The 15538-nt window shown below is 42.0% G+C and overlaps 1 protein-coding gene across 3 annotated transcripts in view; it reads left to right on the top strand.

Moving 5' to 3' along the window:
- MINDY4 (MINDY lysine 48 deubiquitinase 4) overlaps positions 1-15538 on the top strand; it is a 69292-nt gene that overhangs the window by 3009 nt on the left and 50745 nt on the right. For all 3 annotated transcript variants that reach the window (XM_027695527.1, XM_027695528.1, XM_027695526.1), the window contains exons 4-5: positions 791-1049; positions 2058-2476. In XM_027695527.1, the coding sequence (XP_027551328.1) occupies positions 791-1049; positions 2058-2476 (678 nt within the window). The remainder of the gene's footprint in view (positions 1-790; positions 1050-2057; positions 2477-15538) is intronic.

Below are 15538 nucleotides of genomic sequence, written 5' to 3'. Positions count from 1 at the left end.
AAAAAACCACCAACTCATTTTTAATGAGTTTTTGGTGAAGAAAGCCAAGGTGTTTTAAGTTGAGCTCAGGAGCAACATTTGAAAAGGAGGCAGGGCAAAGGAATCAAATTTTTTCTTCTTTTCTTTTTTTCTTCCTTTTTTTTCCCCTCCCTTTCTCTTTATGGATTCTCCTGCAGAGGAGTCCCTGACACTGCTCTGTGAGGGCACAGCAGGACCAGCACCATTAACTGGCCCCTGTGCTCCCTCTACAGCAAAGTGGCACTGACGCCCCCTCCTAGGAAATCATGGAATCATGGAATAGTTCGGGTCGAAGGGACCTTAAAGACCATCCAGTTCCAACACGCTGGAGGGGACACCTTCCACTAGCCCAGGTTGCTCCAAGCCCTGTCCAACCTGGCCTTGGACACTTCCAGGGATGGGGCAGCCACAGCTTCTCTGGGCAACCTGTGCCAGGGCCTCCCCACCCTCACAGGGAACAATTTCTTTTCTGTATCTCACCTAAATTTCTCCTCTTTCAGTTTGAACCCATTACATATCAAAATCAGTAAGCATAAGAGTAAAGTGTTATACATGTTATAACCAGTTGTGACATGTAAAAGTGACACTGAAATAATGTTCTGAAGACCTACACACAGATGTTTAAGTGAAAAGTGACTGTATTTGAGTGCCATTTCTGGATGAAATATAACTTAATTTGAAAGCAGTGTTTTACTTAGCCAAGTAGATGTCTTCATTAACTTAATGGTGCATTATTTTGCTGTTTCAAGCTCTTCCTTCTTCTTCCTTGTAGATATGATATTGAGAATCCACTGGATAAAATTCCTTCATCCAGAAAACATCAGCACAGAAGTGAAAAGTGCCACACAGGAACAACACACAACAGCCACTTACCCTCTGATGGGGACAAAAAGTTAAAAGATAGTCAAGAAGATTTAAAAGCAGCAACGATTTCTGAGGAGACGAAACCCACAGTAAAGGAGAAGTCAAAGCTCAGGTCTGGTCTCATTGCCAGAGGAATGATGGCTGGACCAGTAGCAAGTTCACCAGAGGTGATTCCCAACACTTACAAAATATTTGGCTTGCCATGGATTTTTTTTATCTAACCTTCTGCAATAAAGTCATTTGCAAATAATATTGAAATGACTCCTGCATGTTAATCCATTAAATCTGCAGGCTGAAAAGATGTGGTAAGTTAGGGAAATTGTTCTGGTTAATTTAGAAATTCAAACTATTTCAGGTATAACCAGTGCAGGCAACTACCCCCTGCATGCCTGTGATTTCCCTCACCAATTCCTTTATAAATCTTTCCCATTCTTGATAACTCTTGATAGATTGGGTTTTCCATTTTCCTGGGAAAATTGCTTTTTTACCTTCACAGTATCTGTTGTACTCAGGTTTTTCCAAAACCTCCCATTTAATCAATAGCAGTTTGGAATGGAAAACTACTTTCAGTTAGAAATATGTTTCTGAGTTAATCAAATCATCAGACCATATTCCAGCAATAAATGTTTTCAAAACAGTTAAAAGACTTGCCTATTTTTTTTCCTTCATGCTGCTTTTATATAGACAGGGACTTTCCCAGTGTAAAATTAGGCTTGCAATAATGAGAAATTTAAATATTCTAGGTATATAATTTAGATAATACTGAAGAGCATATGGAAGTTAAATTAATTAGTTGGATTTTTCCATATATCTCTTGATTTGGAAATAAAGGCTAGATACCTGTGGTGGGCAGTCTTTTCAGTAAAATGTCTTATGTCTTGGTTTCTTGAGTTGGATATAACCCCAAAGTTAAGGTTTTAGGAAGTATTTAATTGATGCCAGTGGGTAAAAGAAAGCAGTTTTTAATTGTGTAGGTCCTCTTTAATACTGTCCAAAATGTAAGTAAATTTTAAGTGTGTCTTTTTTATCAATTTTTAAAAAATCTGATTTACTCTATAACCTGATTCCTACTAATAAGCAAATTGCTTAGCCCAGAAGTTAATGCTAGAGCTTTCCTTTGCTTTTCATGTTTATTTAAAGATGGTAAAATTGTAATCTGTGGCTCTTATTTCCAGGATCTCCAAAAAAGGAGGCTTTCAAAAAGATCCACCAGCATAAGCAGCACGGCACAGCTCAAGGGTGAAGAGCATGAAGAACATGACCTGAGGGTCCCAAGTACTGATTTTCAGGAAAGCAAAGGATCTCCAACACAAGTAAACGTGGAGTTTGCATCAAAGACTGTGCCAGGCTCACACACGAGCTCAGCCTCTGAAAAACTAAGGAACGTCCCCAAAGATCCAGATGACTTTATTGCCAGGCTGCTGTCTGAGAGAGAGAGGACCAAGACAGAGGAAAGAAAATCAGTTCCAAGCTTTGGTACAGACAGCAGTGAAAAAAGCCTTAAAGTGAGTGCCCCTCACAGACATTCAGGGTCTGGGAGAGAGAAGAGGGAAAGATCCCTCAAGAAAAGTGAGAGTCGGTTGTCAGGCCACAGGTAAGAATATTTGTAAGAATATTATTTTAAATTTATTCTCCTGCATTAACTCATAGATATAGAAATTTTAGAAGAATTTTCTGTGAGCTCCAAATATATATTTTTTCTTTATCTTATACTTTTAATTGATCTTTTTTTAATATATTTTTCTTTCTGTGCAGAACTTAGGAGTGGGAGGCATGGGATGTTTTTTATTTAGGAGTTCCCAAGCAATAGGACCCAGACTGGGATATCTCTAAGCTGGCTTTGTAGTGGGGCTGTGACTTGGGTTGGGTTTTGAAAGGCTTCAGGTGGAGTCATCCCTGAGAGTTGAACCACTCTGGAATTCTGAACCGCTGAAGATGCTCTGAATTTGAGCAGTTCAGGGCAGCTGTGCCCTTTCCATGTGGGTATAAAATCTGCATGATAAAATCTGCTGCCTCATTATCCAGCACTTCTCACCACTAGTCCTCAAACACCTTTGAGCACGGGGTGAGTACCAGCCACTCTGCCCCTACTACAGGTGGGAAGGTGGGAGCAGGTGGAGAGAAACCTGCATCCTGCAGGGCACACAGATGTCAGTAGTAAAATGATGCACAAGGCTCAGGCACCCTGGGGGTTGCTCTTGTTCTCTCCCTGTGCTGGAGGTGAGTGTGTTTTAGAATTGGTAGAAATATCTTTCAGTTTATGTCACCTGCTGTTCCATAAACTGAAGGCACATCCCTTTCCACAGGCCATAAAGTAGTATTTGTTTTACTAAATTTAACAGCAGCCAGGTTTTGTTGCCTTTTTTTTTTAAGTGCTGCAAAAACTTGTTAATACTCTAAAACTGAAGCCAGGTTTTTAAAAATTACTATTGCTACTTTGTTCTCTAATTTAATTTCTTATAAATCTTGAGATACTGTGTGTTGAGGCCCTGTTGAGAAGGAAGCAATTGTATATTAGGTTTCTCCACTTTTATGTTAGGGGCTGTGGGATTTAACAAACTGGGGATCTACTGGAGCTAAAAATGGGCCAGGAGTGGCACTTGCTTCCTGTCTGGAACCAAAAGCAACTGAAAATAGCCACCAGCATTACACTGTACTAGCTAACTTCATTTGTTCAAGATTATTGAGTAACAGGCCAAAGTTCTACAGTCTGAGGTCTGAAAACTCACAAGAAGTCAGTTCTCCATTATATATTTTACTGGAAAGCTGAGGCATATCAAGTAGTGGCTGTTCAACTGTTGCTGGACTGGAACTGGTGCCTGCAGATCCATCTTTGATGTTCTGCTTCCAGAAGGATTTATTAAGTCTCATGTGATTCCATGTGAATGTGGAGAGCCAGCTCATAAGTCACTGTGGAAGCAGAAGCAACGGGATCTGACTCCACACAACTCTCATTTCATGAAGGTTGACTGAGTGTGTAATGTAGGGCTGACCCATTGCTTTATCCTTTCCAGTCTCAGGATGGTTTATTGCCTCACATTCAGCATTATTTGAGGTAGAGAACACAGCTTCAGTGGGCTTTGGCAGCTCCCCAACAAAGCTGAGAAGAATAGTTGTATCCCTGGTATTTGATAATCATTATTTATGAGTGTCAAAGGCACAGTGAACTGGATAAAACTCTTTGGGAAGACCGTGTCTGACCAAGAAAACTCTTGTGCTGACTTCGCTTGCTAAGTGCTGGGTCCTGCACTTGGGTCACAACAATTCCATGCAACACTACAGGCTTGGGAAGAGTGGCTGGAAAGCTGTTCCTCGGGAAAGGACCTGGGGGTGCTGGCTGGCAGCAGCTGAACACGAGCCCAGGTGTGCCCAGGTGGCCAAGAGGGCCAGTGGCATCCTGGCTGGGTCAGGAATAGCGTGGCCACAGGACCAAGGCAGTGATTGTCTCCTCGTGCTCAGCACTGGGGAGGCCACACCTTGAATCCTGTGTTTGGTTTTGGGCCCCTCATGACAAGAAAGACATTGAGGGCATGTCCAGAGAAGGGGAAGGGAGCTGGGGAAGGGTCTGGAGCACGAGTCTGGTGAGGAGCTGCTGAGGGAGCTGGGGGGGCTCAGCCTGGAGAAAAGGAGGCTCAGGGGGGATCTTCTCCCTCTCTCCAGCTCCCTGACAAGAGGATGGAGCCAAGTGGGAGTTGGGCTCTTCTCCCAGATAACAAGTGACAGGACCAGAGGAAATGACGTCAAGTCATGCTGGGGGAGATTTAGATTGGATATTAGGGAAAATTTCTTCACTGGAAGGGTGTTCAGGGTTTGGAACAGGCTGTTCAGGGAGGTGGTGGAGTCACCATCCCTGGAAGTGTTCAAAAGGCAGGTGATTGTGACCCCTGGGGACAGTGTTTAGTGGTGAACACGGCAGTGCTGGGGTGACAATTGGACTCGATGATCTTAGAGATCTTTTCCAACCTTGATGATTCCCTGGTTCTGTGATTCTGTGATTCACTCAGCCGTACTGATGCACTGAGACATTCCCGAACCTTATACAGTAATCGTGGAGGGACCTGAAAAGGAGAAACTCGACCGTAGTGGGGTGCCCCACTGCCCCAGTTAGTGCAATGTGCTGTGATCCTGTGCTCCACTGCCGCAGGAGGTGGTTTGAAATAGTTCCCTTCCTTCAGAGGGCTGGTTTGGTCTGAACGAGGGCAGCAGAGGGAGCTCTTTCCTAAGCAGAATCCATGAAATCTGCCTCCAGAGGAACACAGGGACATTCCTGCCAGCTGGTTTGAGTTAAAGCCAGCAGAGCATTTGAATTCCTGCTGAGCTCTGAGCTCCTGAAAACGCTCACAGAAAGCAGCAGGATGCTGATACTCCCGAAGTTAAGTGGAAGGAACAGGGAATAGAAGTGAGACTCCAAAGAAACACTGACAATATAAGGCCTGGCTCTTACAAGACTTTTCTATCCCTTCAGCCAAATCCTGCAGTGTTTGAGAGCCTTTCAGGATTTGGCCAGAGTGCTTGAGCATTTTGAGGCACGAAAAATTACAATGTGTGAGTGGATATTAGTCTGGATCCTCTTCCATCCTCTGTTACCTGACACCTCTGACAAAAATGTTAATCTAAGTATTTAGATGAGTAGCTGAAAATCTCTGTAGGATTAAACACAACTGGTTCATTCACAGAACCTGCAATTCTGGTTTTGTTTCCCATATAAAACTAAAGATAAAACTTATTTTTCTTTTTATTTGCTTTTTCATTCTCTTTTCTCGCATGCAAAAAATGCTGTTGTAGCCTAGCCCGGGTAAAGGCATCCTGTGTCTACACAGGAGAAAAAGCTGAAGTAAAACCACTGCCATGCTTCAGAAGACAAGCTGAATGTTATTGAATAAATGCTCAGAAACTGAGAGGGCAGGAATACAAAATATCCTGGGGAAATGCAGATGCACAGTGTTTTGACTCACATGTTTTAATGAAAGAAATAATTACAGGAGGAACAGAAATTTGTGTTCTCTTGGGTCAATGATAGTTCTTTGTGCCATGATTGTATTCTTTTCCATGTCATGGGGGGTTACTTCATAAAGTATAACATGCAGTAGAGTTTGCATACCTACCCAGATTCTATATGTCTTTTTTTTTTTAGAATAACATTGGTTTTTAATTAATCCAGGAAAAAAACAATATGTAGGTGGCAGCAGATCTTCGTGTATCCTCAGCTGTAAGCAAACAGCAGCTAATTTAATTTCTCAATCCATAGAATCACAGAACACCAGGTTGGAAAGGACCTCAAGGATCATCTGGTCCAACCTTTTGGCAAAAGCACTGTCTAGACAAGGCAACCCAGCACCCTGTCCAGCTGAGTGTTGAAAGTGTCCAGTGTTTGGGAATCCAGCACTTCCCTGGGGAGATTGTTCCAATGGCTGATTGTTCTCATTGTGAAAAACTTTCCTCTTGTGTCCATTTGGAATATCCCCAGGAGTAATTTGCACCCCTGGCCCCTCATCTTTTCCATGTGACTCCTTGTAGGAAGGGAGTCTCCATCTTCTTTGTAGCCACCCTTTAAATGCTGGAACACGGTGATGTTATACAAAGGGTGCATATAGAATTATGTCAGCAATTCCTCCCTGCTCCTTCATAGCAATTTTATTTGACTTAACAAATTAAAAACGATATTTATGTCTCAGTGCCACTTCGCTGGACAATTTGAAACCCCTTCTGGGTGACTTTGATGCTGTCATTTATAGTCCATCCTCAAAGGAGTATTTCTCACTGTTCCTCTGTTTTTCTTGAGCCCTTGCTCCTCTTAGTTGTGTTTGTTGTGTGTGAGGCAAAGTAAAACGTGGATGATTCCCTGCTTTTCAATTTTTTTATTTTGAGATTTTCAAGGGAATAAAAACCTACATTTAAAAGCACCCAATTCAAGTGACTGATCCAAGATTCCAACTAAAAATTGCCGCATCTGCAGTTGTGATTATCTTCTTAAGCTGCAAGATCCAGAGGAACTTGGGAGAGACGATGTTGAGGGAACAAACTCAGGTCAAAGGTAGCGAACTTAAAGGCTCTACTGAGTTTTTTAGCCTGGGCAGAGCCTTGAATGGCAGTGAGGAAAGATTCTCTGCCACCTTTAATATCTAGAGGTGGGGTTAACCATCTCTGGAGCAGGGCTTGGACCAGGTGACCTCCAGAGGTCCCTTCCAACCTAAATCCATCTGTGATTTTCCTTAATCTGAATCCCCTACAGGAGGGGAGTGTTTATCACTAACCTGAGCACACAGGCCAAAGAACAAGGGTCTGTAGTGCAATGAATTTATGATCTTTAGGAACTGTAAAAAAATGAATGGGTGTTGAAGTTGATGACTGTCCCTGGATTAAAGACTTTCTATTACTTTTTCAGTAAAAAATAGTGTGAATAATGAGTCATTTGGGAAGGCTACATGGTGTTAGAAGGTCAACATTTCCCCCTTCCATGCCTTGAGAAAATAAAATTGAGGAAGGCAAGAAAAACCACTTCACAGCCATGGAGAAACAGTTCTTCTGTCTCAGCTACAGAGATGTGTTGCAGTTGGTGCCTCTGCAGCCTCTGAAGTGCTCTCCTGATTTTCCACGCCCCTTAATCCTCTCAGTGCAAGGTGTGGTGGTGCTGTGGAAAGCCTCCAGTTCTCAACTGAATAGTTTCTAAATGAGTGAACCTGTCCTGGTCCCCTGCAGTTCTACAGGGTGGTGGAACCACCTTTTGCTGAATTAGATGGGCAGATATTGTCTGTACAGCTCCATCTCACTTCTGGTCCTTAAGAATGTGATGCTTGAACTTCTTAGTTTTCGTGTATAAACCCAACCAACTTCCCTTCCCTAATTCTAAGAAAAATAGTGTAAAAACTAGAATCAGAGCACTGAAATAAGGAAAAAAGTGTAAAACTGGAATCAGAGACCCAAAGGAACAAAAGGGCTTTGCAATCAGGACCTGAAGTTAAGGATATTTTGCCAATTTCTTAGAAACTCAGAGGGAATGGCTGTCGGAGAGGCACAGAGAACTGGGAATATCGTTATGTCAGAACAAAAATTTCCCCCTCCCATTAAGGAGCAAAAGGATACAGGAGTGGATCCCATTGTCCAAAGAGATCTGTAACACAGTTTCAGGAGCAGGGAGGATAATTGATTCTCCACTCATCCTTTCACAGTGAACAGTCCCCCTTCTTGTCCTGTCCCCCTGATTGCGTCTGCCATCCCCTCCTCTGCCCTGCCATCAGCCTTGGCTGCAAACTCACTGTGAGCTCGTGGTTTCCTTCCAGCAGTCTGCCAGGACAGATGGATATTTCAGACAGCAGGGACTGGTTTATGACTGTGGAGCTTGGCTTCAGATCCCGTTTCCAACCAAAACCTGGGTATCTCTGATGCACTTCATCTCCACCACCAGGAGAGCGAGTGCCAGCGAGTTCAGAGCCAGGGTTTCTCTTCCTGCATTAGTGTCTCAACTGAGTTCACCTTAGCTGGGCACTGTTAAGTGCTTCCCGTTCCCAAAATATCCCTCACTGTTTGGTGATGAGCCTTTTTCTAGCAGTGCTCTGCATTCTAACACAAATAGGGTTGGGTTAGGGAATTGCCATAGATACCAAGTTCCTCAGTGGAACATTACTCATATTTCGCAGAATCTTAGAAATTAAAGATGGAAAAGACCTTTTAAGGTCATTTCTTTCTATGGCAGATTAATCATTACTATATATATGTATTTGCTGTAATGCTTTTTCCAGGTTTTGTCTAGTCCAGTGTTAAATGACTTAAGTGACACCTCTCCCCTGATAATGTATTCCAGTTTCTAGCAGTCCTTATTATAAGGAAATTTTCTGTTATATACACCTTGCATTTGCTTTTTTCTATCCTGTGAAATAGCTAAAGTTGATGTTTGGCTGATGTTTCTGTTTCTTGCTACATGTTCACCTCTGTTAAAATACTCCAAATATTTGTCATGTTCCTTTAGGCACTTTTTGTCTAAATCTTGTATTGTCTGCTTGTGCTTTTATCTTTCCTGCTCTGAATTTTTGCTGTTGTTTTTTTCTGTTAGGTTTTATTGAGTTGTTTTGTATTTCCTCCATGTATTTAATGCGTTCCTATGGAAAATGTACCTCCCTTCAACTTTCTAATTTCTAAGACTGACAAGGAGTAAATGGCTTTACTTGCTTTCTGAATCACCTATGGTTTTCTTCCTCCTGAATGGAGACCAGTACAGGTGAACACATTGTGTTATGGAAAATTCTGCCTCTTCTCTTTCATATGTTCCAAAAAGAGTCCCTGAAAACTCTTTTTTTGTGGAGATAGGAAATCCTTAGAGCTAAAAAATACTAATCTTCTTCAAAGAAATCCTTAAAATCCTTTAAAAATATATTCAGGGTTGGGATTTTTTTTTTTATTCTTTAGGTATCCGACACTTTCAAAATATTATTATATAAATATTTTAAGGACCATAACTCTTTCAGAATATTATTTTGAAAGTGTTATGGTCCTTAAAGGATTAATATTCACGCTCTCTGTTATTAACAGGAATAAAAGAGTTTATTTTCTGTGTGAGGACCAAGCCAGTACCTGTCAGTACTGTCAGTTATAGATGGTTGGGTGCCTAAAACTGCAAAGATCCTCTCACACAGTTTTATGCTTCATCATTCCCAGCCACAAGCTGAGCTGATCTGCATTAGGACATTGGCAGAGAACATTGGCCATGAGTTTCTGAGCAAGTCCAGAGCAGGATTTGATGTTCCCTCAGTCAGCATAAAGCAACAAAGCAGAGCACAAACACGGAGGTTTCTGGGCTGCACTGATGATGAGTCCTGACACACTGAAACAGGAAAATACAATTCCGTTCAAGGTTAATAAGTGAACGTCACATTTCATGAGGAATACTAATCAACATTCCAGGTTTAATAGTACTTTTTTATATAAAATTGAATTTCCAACTCAAAGGAGAAGTAGTTCCAGCAAAGTTGTGTAATGTACACTGTTTACCCAGCAGCTGTGGTTGGCTCCAGTCTTTCCTACCGTGCATTTTGGTGTAAAAGTAGGTTTTCTCTAGGAATAGTGAATTCTATAGTGTGGGTCATAATATTTCAGTGTTATATATACAATTGGTGTGTTAGATGAGATGGCTTTGTCTAAAATAATACCTGGCAATTTGGGAAGTAGTAAAGCTTTGGTCCTGGGGTGTGCTGAGCAGCTCCTAAAAGTCCTGATCACCTTGAGAGCCTGTTGTGTGGAACGAGGTCTGAGCTCACATGGCCATGGAGTGATAAGCTAGATCCTGTTTAAAATCAGCCAGAAAAACCTGACTAATTCCAGCATCTTCCAGCATCCTCAGTGTGTGTGAGCAACATCTGAGGAATTAATTCCATTTTTCCCACTAGGAGAGGAAGAGGATGTATCGGGCAACGGTGGCATTCCTAGGAAACGGGAGTTTAGTCAGAGTGCGACATTTCAGATAAAAGGACGGAAAGGAATGCGGGGTTGGAGCAGCCTAAGAGTAAATTCCATTTGCCTGTTTCCTTCCACCTTTGTCTGGGATCTGTCCACAGCACCAGGCGTTGTCCTTAGGCCACACCTGGCATCATCTCAGGCTTTCGTCAGAGCTTTGGTGTGGCTCTGGAGGCAGGAAGCAGGATGAGAACAGAGCACTCACACCTTCCCAGAGACACTCAAACCCTCCTGGAGGCGTTTTGCCTCCCTTACTCCTGGGAGTAAGTCTTTATTTGACCCTCGCAATCGGAATTCCAAAACTTCGAGCTCATCTTTGGGGAATATGGGCTTAATGAAAAGAGACAGAGGTTGGCAAATCACTCAGGAGTGAAAACCTTCAAGTAGCTGGAGTTGCATAACACCTTTTGTAACATAATGGTTGGACCGGAAAAAAGAAGCTAAAATAAAATAAAAGTTGTAAACTGTTGTGACTTTTGGGCCGTGCCAGTGGATTTATGGCATCGGAGCCCGTGGTGTAACATCTGGGGGGGGGTTCCAATTACCCTTTCAGTATTTTTCCAGCACCCCATAGGAAGAAGCACTTTGCAATTACTGGAAGTGACAAATGTCTCCTGTATGTATAATTTATTTATTTTTGGAAAGGATGTAAATCTGGAAAGGTCCAGCCCATTGCCTAAAATGCAGTCAGTCGGTTGAGGATTTGCGTTGTTCATGCAAACATAGAGGGTGTTTAGATCTTCTCAGATGTGAAGCAGGAACAGACAGTTGACCTCCTATTTTACTGGTAGAGTTTCACCATCATTTCCTTTCACTGTGTCTACACACCAGCTACAGGGGGGAACATGGTAGGAAGCAGCATGTGTTCCACCTGGAGTGCTGCATCCAGCTTTAGGGTCCCTGGCGTAGGAAGGACATGGACCTGTTGGAGCGAGTGCAGAGAAGGCCATGAAGATGATAAGAGTGATGGAGCACCTCTCCTAAGAGGAAAAGCTGAAATAATTGGGTTTATTCAGCCTGAAGAGGGAAAGGCTCCGGGGAAAACTCACTGCGGCCTTTCAGTGCATGAAGGAGCTCCAAAAGAGCTGGAGACAAATTTTAGGCAAGGGCATGGAGTGACAGGACAAGGGGAATGGCTTTAAACTGAAAGAGAACAGGTTTAGATGGGATATTGGGAGGAAATTCTTCCCTGTGAGGGTGGGGAGGCCCTGGCACAGGTCGCCCAGAGAAGCTGTGGCTGCCCCATCCCTGGAAGTGTCCAAGGCCAGGTTGGATGGGGCTTGGAGCAAGCCAGGATAGTGGAAGGTGTCCCTGCCCATGTCAGGGAGTGGAACTGGATGATTTTGAAGGTCCCTTCCAACCTTAAAAAACAATCAGTTGTTTGCAGGTTAATGGCCCATCTTCGTGAACGAAGATTTGGGGAAAGGTCTTTTACCTTTCCAGCCTGCGCAATGGATTTTTTAGGTGAGACACAGCCTGCGCTGAACTGAGCCCACCCTTTAATCCTAAGGTTCATCTGCCGGGGCCAAGCAAGCTTGGACAATGGCAGTGAGGTCCTCAGGACGTAGGTTTGTTTAGAGTGTCCTTCTCATAGATGGATGGCCACACAGGGCTAACGACCTCCATCAGGCCAGGAGACCGGGATTTGAACCCGTGGTCGCAGCAGTGAAAGTCCTGCACGCTAACCACTAGGCCACCAGGGGTCTCTGTTTGCAGGTAGCACAAGGAATATTTGTCCTCCTCTTCCTGAGATTCTTTTCCCAGGAGGTCAGATCTCTCCCTGCAGTGACATGTGCTCACCCTTGGCTGTTATTTGTGTTCACCTTTTTTTAATAATAAAAATGAGATAAGAGAAAAAAAAAAAAAAAAAAAAAAAAAAAAAAAAAAAGAAGTAAGAGAACTACCCCATCCTCAGTGTGAGCTTTTATCTTCCAGTTTAACAGTTGTTAATAGCTTTCAGGAGTTTTTTATTTTTATTTTTGCTAATACCTCTCAGGTTACAGTGGTTTGGGCTGATAGAAATCTGAGGTTTCTGACAGGAAATGGAAGGCCACGAATATTCTACATCCTTAGAAATAAATGGCCTAAAAGCTGAAGGTCAAAGCCAAACAGGGTGGGTACTTTATATGTGGTCAACAGAGCAGAGGGCTCTGTTTACCTCCACAGATGTGAATTGGTTGAGTGTTGAAATCTGGAAACCCTTCTGAGTACTTTATGTAGTGTCTCAGCTGCTATCCAGTTTTATTTATTGGAATTTTATCTCCATGTTTTATTTCAGTGATACTTGTTTATTTGGCTGGCAACCATTTGGTCAGGTATATATAATATAATGGTCAGTTCACAGGAGTGGTGCTGTGATCCCTGAAAATTCCAGTGTGGGGGTGTTACACCCCAAAACCTTTGGTAGAGCACAGTATGAACAAAGAAGCTCCACTTTTGTTATAGTAAGTCTGGTTTTGTAGCTGGAGATAAATATTCATTCATAGCCTGTGGAAGAGTGTTCTGTTCAGGTGAGCCCAACTCATCAGGCATTTCAAACCATCCTGCAGCTCAACCTGTGATTGTAATAATTTTATTTTCATTTACAAACCTTATCAGCAAAGGTTTTGAGTTGTCATTACAGTTAATAAAATTCAGCAGGATGCTTGTTCGTGTGTGAGAATCTATTTCTGTTAGAAATGACCTTTTTCAATGACACGTTTTTCATTTACCCGTTTTATGTCTGTCAATGAGCCACCTGTTCACAAATTAACTTTTCATACCCCTAATGTGCAGATACAGGTCTTCACTAAAAAGGAAATTTGGAGAAATTAAGTGTCTGACCTCTGTTACTTTTGCCAGCCAGATTTGCAAACACGGCAGAATTTATATAAAAGGTTTTTTTCCCATAGAAATATATTGCCTGGCATTGGTAGTGTTCATGTCCTTTGCATCTTTACACTTGCTTTTAATAATTCTGTTTTTATAATCGTGCCTCAAAGCTGCATCACATAGAGTGTCCTTTTTTTACCCCTTTGCAAGTAGTAATAGAAATTAATTTTTTCTTACCTTCTCTCCAGGTCTTACTATACCAAGAATATTCAATGTGTTGCTATATGGCATGAGATATACATCCAGTAGAAAAGCTGTTGTAATCAGCCAGTGAAAATAAGTTTTACCACAACAGTCACTGCTGTCCAGTGTTTATTTTTTAAGCCCCTTTGTTTATTTGCCCTCTTGTGTATGTCGGTGTAAATAGGAAATAGTGGAATGTACTTGCATTACTGTGCCAAGAAGTTCCTTCTCTGCCAGTTCAGCTCCTCTGTGTAAATTCAGTTTTCTGCAGTGCATGCAGGTCACATAGGAATGTTCAAATATTTAGAGAAAGTACTGTATAGTATGTTTAGAGTGAAGCATATTTTCTTCCTGTCCCATTTTCCTGCCATGAGGGACGACTTCCCCCTTCCCAAGTGTTCTCACCGTATGGTTTTGACGTGTACCATAAATTCTCCTGGCTCAGTAACCATCTGCTGACATGGAAATTGCAATAAATGTCCTGACTGTTTTGAGAAACGCAAGTTCTCCTTAAGGAGGGAACCTCCACCTGCAAAAATACCCCACTTAACCAGAAAACACCCGACATTAATCTTGGATGTCAGCGCTTTCCTCGACCTGATGGGAATTCTCAGCCTGGAGAATTCAAAGCGCTTTGCATCCTGGGCTGGGTTTTTCCTGGAATGGGTGTAGATCCAACATCTTTTGGACTTGCCAGAGAGCAATAACATTACAAAAACTGGTGCCAGGTGAGCTGTATGTGAATTGTACCATGGCTGACTGTATCATTATTTATAAATATTTCCACATGAAACACTACCAAGGAGAAGTGGTTTGGGCAGCAATGAATCAAGGGTGCTAATTTGGTGTAGGGAGTGATCCACGTGCCTAAACATAGGGATATAGTGCTATTTGGGACTCTTCAGGTATCCAGGACATCTAATGAAGCAAGGAGATATGGTGGAGTATCTATAGGATACCCAAACAAGCAGAAACTGAGGCCAGAGAGGGAGCTGGAATCTGTAGTGCAGCATTAAGTGTTAGAATCATAGAATATCAGAATGGTTTGGGTTGGAAGGGATCTTAAAGACCATCTCATTCCAACCCCCTGCCATGGGCAGGGACACCTTCCACTAGCCCAGGTTGCTCCAAGCCCCATCCAACCTGGCCTTGAAAGGTGTGAAGAACTCTTGCAAATCTAGATAGAAATTGTTTGATGTAGGAGGAACCACATTATTCTCTAGGAAAGAACAGAGGATAGTGTGCAACCTCAGACAAAACAAAAATGTGGGTTTTCGTTATGCCTAAGTGCAGTTAAATGACATAACTTGGATGAAAAACATTATATTGGCAAATTTAGTGTCACTGAGACCCTTTCCCTGGCCTGGAGAGATGAAAATACCTGGCAAAAAGAAATCTCAGCTGAAATTCAGTTTTAGGAAACAGCAAGGAGAGATCTCATTGTGTTATAAAATATGCCACAGTCAGCTCTATTAAATTGTGTAATTAAATTATAAGTACTGGTATGTTCAGTGGGAGCTCAGTGCTACTTGTATGTCACTGTAAAAATTTACTCTCAGACCTCTCATTTATATTGACCTCCTGGGCATCCTATTTATTTTTACCTCAGGTCCCTAGAACATGGGTGATTCACTTCCATTCTACCTTTCCTGAATTGGGGCACCCACATTTCCTTGCATAAAATTTTTAACTTATTTATAGATAAAAAAAGAAGTGTTTGTGTTCTTATAGTATCAAATACTATCAGTGAGAAGGGGGCCAAAATGCTTTTAAACTGGGCAAATCCTGAGTGTGGTATGTCTGTGTTCTGTTTTTATTAGTCTTTCATACACTGAAAAGGAAATTAAGTTGATGGAAAGTATGTGATATGACAGCAGTTGTTACTGTAATATTATTGTGCATACAAAGAATGTTGCTGAGGAAATGATTCCATACTATTTTTGAAAGGACTGTCAGTGCAATACCTTTTTTCCAAAGCAAAGGCCAATGAAACAGTATTGCTTTCTGGGGAAAAAAAATAAAAAAAGCCATTTTTAGAAATAGTTATTTGAAACTTTTCCTTGGTTCTGGATTAATTTTGGGATGAATTCAACAGGAAGAATAAACCCATCTCATCTCCGAAAACCTAACATTCTATTTCAGTTCTGACTTCACA

The sequence above is a fragment of the Neopelma chrysocephalum genome, unplaced genomic scaffold (genome assembly GCF_003984885.1).
Source record: "Neopelma chrysocephalum unplaced genomic scaffold, ASM398488v2 Primary Assembly neopelma1_101, whole genome shotgun sequence".
In the NCBI taxonomy this organism is placed as follows: Eukaryota; Metazoa; Chordata; class Aves; order Passeriformes; family Pipridae; genus Neopelma; species Neopelma chrysocephalum.
The sequence above is the reverse complement of the archived record's forward strand: the minus strand, read 5'-3'. Positions and strand labels throughout refer to the sequence as shown.